The following is a 4,835-nucleotide window of genomic DNA, read 5'->3' on the forward strand; positions in this document are numbered from 1 at the left end:
AGGCCCTGTATCTCTGTGTTGGCAGGAGACCTTGAGGTAAGGGGAGGGAGTTGGGAAGAAAAGGCAATTGTCACCAGTTCACATCTCTTTTGAGGCACAGAAGGGGATGTCACAGAAGCAGAGAACCAAGACCATGGTAATCTTAGGGGTGGGGGGCTGTCCCTAAATCTTCAGCAGAAACCAGTACCCCTTTTCCTGTTTTGTACTTCATCCCAGGCACTGGGGAACCCCACTTGATTCCTGGGGTCTCATCTTTATTGCCAGGAGAGGCAGTCACAATTGTGTGGAATTTAACTCTTTCCTATAGCCTTCATGGGGTTTTTTTAGACTTGAAAGAAATGGAGCCCTGGAGGGGGGTGAGACTGCTTCTCCTACCACCCCAACCACACCACCACTTTTATAGTTAAGGCAAATTTATATTGAAGACTTAGTGAACTTAGCACAAATTCTTTGGAGAAAGAGTATATTATATGTTTGGGAAGGGGGTCTCTACTGAAATGCCCAGGCTTCAATGCAATTGCAAACAAAGCCCCACATATGACTCCAATTACCACCATCTCCCTTCCCCCAACATAAACTAACAAACACTTGGAAGCCAGGGTTCCAACTTACTTTCTCCCTTGTCCCCAAGTCTGCCAACAAGAGATGATAAGAAATCACTTTTCCCATAACTATTTAATCAAACAATTGAGGCCTTGGGCAAGGAGCCCGCTCTGCCCAACCCCCAACCAAATAGGTGAAGGGGAGAAGGAAGGAGGGGGTGTGGTTTGGTTAAGGGGGGAGTTACAACCCTGTTAAATACAATTAAAGGGCTAGATCTTAAGATAATTAAATGCACTTTATTATGATGATTATTAGGTTTTAATTTGCACTATTATCAAGAAACAGGAGACATGGTGACAGCAGAATTCTGGCACACTAGTCTTCGGCTCTTTAGCCTCCAAATTCTACAATACTCCAAAGAGTAGAGAAAACTGATGTTTGTTAGAAACTGAAATTCTCATACCGGCAAAGATACGTAATATATCATCTCTCAGGCAGCTAACTTAAGGAAAAATCTTTTACTTTATTTGTGTACAGGGGGAAGAAACATGTTAGAAACATTCTATCAATCTTATGATATAGAATGTCATGTAAACACTCAACCCCACCCCTACAGCCACAAAGAGCCTGCCCAGAGAAGCCTTCTAAAGCAAACTTAACCCAGTATATTTTTATTGTTTTCCTGGGCAACTTTTTATTTTTATTTTTTAAAGGCCAGTCTTTTGTCAAAAGAAAACTAAAATTCCCACCAGCCCATCCATTCCCCTCCCTCCGACCCAACCATTTTTTACTGCTTTTGGAAAACAAAACAAAAAACCCAAACAAACCCACACGTAACACATAACCCAACCCTAAAAATTGCTAACCTGGATGCCACAGCGGGGAGCAGACTACCGGGAGGGAAAGGAATGGACGAGCCAAGGGGCCCAGGGTTTGCAAATAACGCATTTCAGAGGCTAGGGGCGTGTATCCCTAAAATTCAGGAAAGGAGAGTAGTTCTTAAAATGGTGTGTATACTGGGAGGGAGGGAGTCAAAACACACTTCACAAAGCGTTTTGTTGCCCATCCTCTGCGTGGAACGGAGCTGAAACCACAGAAGGATCTGGGTGCCCGCGAGGGAGCGGGCTGGGGGGATGGAGGCCTTCCTCACATCTCCACCCTCTCCCTAAAAGCGGTATGTTTTTCCACGTCTGCATCTGGATTGGGAGGTTTCCAGATTTCGAGTGAGGGAGACAGAACAAATGAGGAGAGTGAAAGGGGGTGGGGGTGGGGAGAACGGGAAATAAAATAGAACAAAACGAATCCAACTCTTGTTAAAAAAAAAATATCCAACAGCTTCCATAGGCCCCGCGTTGGCGAGGAGGCTCGCAAATTCGACTTTTATAGAAGTTGAGTGGAACTAACTCCCAACTCCTTGAAGCCAACAAAAACAGCGCGCAAGCTAGGTGCCTCTCCCAGCAGGCCCAGCCCTGCCAAATCACCAAAAAATTCGAACCAGAGCACAGGGCGGCTTTTTAAAAGGGCACTCAGAAAAGGCGAGACCTCCTCCCCCACCCCCACCCCATTCTTCAGCCCTGGCGCCCTCGCTGGGCCCCCTTTTTTTTTTCTTTTTCCTTTTAAATAGAAAATATATAATTAAATTTACAAAGACTATTTACAGTTTTAATTACAAACCTGGGAGGGGGCGTTGGACAGAGTTCTTTTTAAAAAGCGACCTAAAATAAAATGTTTTTTTTTACTGTTCTTTATTTAAAAAAATAAAATAGGCGTCCATAGGGCGCACCCCTTCCCGAGTGAAGGAAGGCACCGTGCGGTGCGGCCCTGGGGGGAGGGGTGCCCGTCAGGCGAGGCCGCCTCACACGGTGGTCTCGCCGTGCCGGCTGTTGGTGAGACGCGTGTAAAACTTCCTCCACGAGTGCAGCGTCTTGCCGGACCAGATCCAGAAGCCCGACGTGATGCCCACGATGAGCGTCATGAGGTATTTGATCATGTAGACCGTGAAGTCGGGCGACATGCGCGGCGTGTAGTGGGCCGGGCACGGGATGGCCAGGCTCTTGCAGTGCTGGCTCACCCACGAGCGCTCCCAGTGCTCGCGGAAGGCCTGCTCGTAGAAGTAGCAGGCGATGACGATGGTGGCCGGCACGGTGTAGAGCACCGAGAAGACGCCGATGCGCACCATGAGCCTCTCCAGCTTCTCCGTCTTGGTGCCGTCGTGCTTCATGATGGTGCGGATGCGGAAGAGCGACACGAAGCCGGCCAGCAGGAAGGATGTGCCGATGAACAGGTACACGAAGAGCGGCGCCAGCACGAAGCCCCGCAGCGGGTCCAGGCTGTTGAGGCCCACGAAGCACACGCCGCTCAGCAGGTCGCCGTCGATCTGGCCCATGGCCAGGATGGTGATGGTTTTGACGGCCGGCACGGCCCAGGCGGCCAGGTGGAAGTACTGCGAATTGGCCTCGATGGCCTCGTGGCCCCACTTCATCCCGGCGGCCAGGAACCAGGTGAGGGACAGAATCACCCACCAGATGGAGCTGGCCATGCTGAAGAAGTACAGCATCATGAAGAGGATCGTGCAGCCCTCTTTCTTAGTGCCCTGCACCACCGTGCGGTAGCCGTCTTCCGAGAAGCGCTCGTTGCACACCACGCGCTCCTGGAGCACGAAGCCGGCGATGTAGGCCACCGACACCATGGTGTAGCAGCCCGACAGAAAGATGATGGGCCGCTCTGGGTACCGAAAGCGCTGCATGTCCACTAAGTAGGTGGTGACCGTGAAGAACGTGGAAGCGCAGCACAGCACCGACCAGGTGAGGATCCAGAGACGGGCAAAACGCGTCTCCTCCTGCGAGAAGAACATGGAGCCGTCGGGCCGCGCGGGCTCGCAAGGCGCTGCACAATCGCGCTCGCCCAGAAACTTATAGCTGAGATAGGACGGCACCTTGAGGACGCGGGGACAGTGGAAAGGGTGCTCCAGAGTGGCATAGCGCGGAGGCGCGCCACCGCCGCCGGGGCCGCCCGGGGTGCCACCCGCGCCGGGCTGCAGCCCGGAGGGCGGCGCGGTGGTGAGCAGCGCAGGAGTTCCGTCCTCGGAGTGGTTCTGGCCCACGCAGATCTGTTCCGCGCCGTGACGCGGGAAATGCTCACAGCGGAGGCGCTCGGGCCACTGGAAGCCGAACTTGTTCATGAGCGCCTCGCAGCCTTGGCGCGCGCGCTCGCAGATGGAGCGGCACGGCGGGATGGCCTGCTCCAGCACCGTACACACCGGGGCGTACATGGAGCACAGGAAGAAACGCAGCTCGGGCGAGCACTGCACCTTCACCAGCGGGTAGAACTGGTGCACCTCCAGGCCCGCGTCCTCCTGGTTCGTGTGGCCAAGAAGGTTGGGCATGATGGTCTGGTTGTAGGCGATGTCCGTGCACAGCGGGATGGAGATGGGCTGGCAGAAGCCGTGGTCCGGGATGGAGATGCCCTTCTCCCCGTGAAACTGGGCCGGCCCGGCGGCCGGCAGCAGCAGCAGTGGCAGCAGCAAGCGGGGCAGGGCGCTGCGGGGCAGGGCGCCGCGGGCCCGCATGCTGGCCGCCGCCCCCCCACTCGGCTCCTGGGCGCCCCCCAGCCCCCGCCCCCAACCCCGAGACCGCGCGCCTTTCCCGCTGCCGCCTAGCTGCCCGGCCGCCTCCCGCGCCTCTTTGCAAACTTTGCTCGCGGTCGCAGAGTTGGGGAGGCCGGGCGGGGGAGGGGGCGGCGCGCCCGCTTGCTGGCTCGCCGCGGTCGGACTGAGCGGTCGGAGACACCGCGCACCGCTGCCCTCGCTCCTCTTCCTCCTCCTCTAGCCTCTGGGCTTCCCCTCTCCCCACCCTCCTCTACCCAGCGACTCCTTTGTGCCTCCTTCAGCCCTCACCTCGGCCTCTCCGATCCCAATTAGTCGGTTTCAAGGGGGCCCCCGCTGGCGGCCCCGCCCTCTCCTCAGCCCCCCCCTTCAAAGGGATCCTTGAAACCGCCCCGTCGAGCTTTGCTCCGTCCCAAAATGTGCTCTCAGCCAATCAGATTTAAACTCGAGGACCGGCCCCGAGGGCTGGATTGGTCGACCACAACATAATGAGATCAGAAACCAGATGCCAAGAAAACTCTACCCCCCCTCCTTTTGCTTTTTTAAAGAGACAAGCTATTATTATATTAGGGGCTGTTTGCTCAATCCGCGATTTCTTCGGAGTCGCCGAGGCGAGGTCCCGAGACACGTTTTCCCAGGGTGGCGTCCGAACCGGGCAACTCAAGCCTGATCTGGGGTCCTGGAGCCC

At 55.4% G+C, this 4,835-nt stretch overlaps 1 protein-coding gene across 1 annotated transcript; it reads right to left on the reverse strand.

Moving 5' to 3' along the window:
• Positions 1-819: 819 nt before the first annotated feature.
• Positions 820-4,455, reverse strand: Fzd2 (frizzled class receptor 2). Its single transcript, XM_013113147.3, has one exon. It carries the CDS (start codon positions 4,109-4,111, stop codon positions 2,399-2,401), a length of 1,713 nt encoding a protein of 570 aa, XP_012968601.1. The 5' UTR covers positions 4,112-4,455; the 3' UTR covers positions 820-2,398.
• Positions 4,456-4,835: the final 380 nt, after the last annotated feature.

Source organism: Mesocricetus auratus, unplaced genomic scaffold, assembly GCF_017639785.1.
Source record: "Mesocricetus auratus isolate SY011 unplaced genomic scaffold, BCM_Maur_2.0 Super-Scaffold_100007, whole genome shotgun sequence".
Lineage (NCBI taxonomy): Eukaryota > Metazoa > Chordata > Mammalia > Rodentia > Cricetidae > Mesocricetus > Mesocricetus auratus.

Bases quoted from the DNA above. Each gene is read 5' to 3' on its own strand.
- Fzd2 (XM_013113147.3), bottom strand. From the start codon at position 4,111: ATGCGGGCCCGCGGCGCCCTGCCCCGCAGCGCCCTGCCCCGCTTGCTG.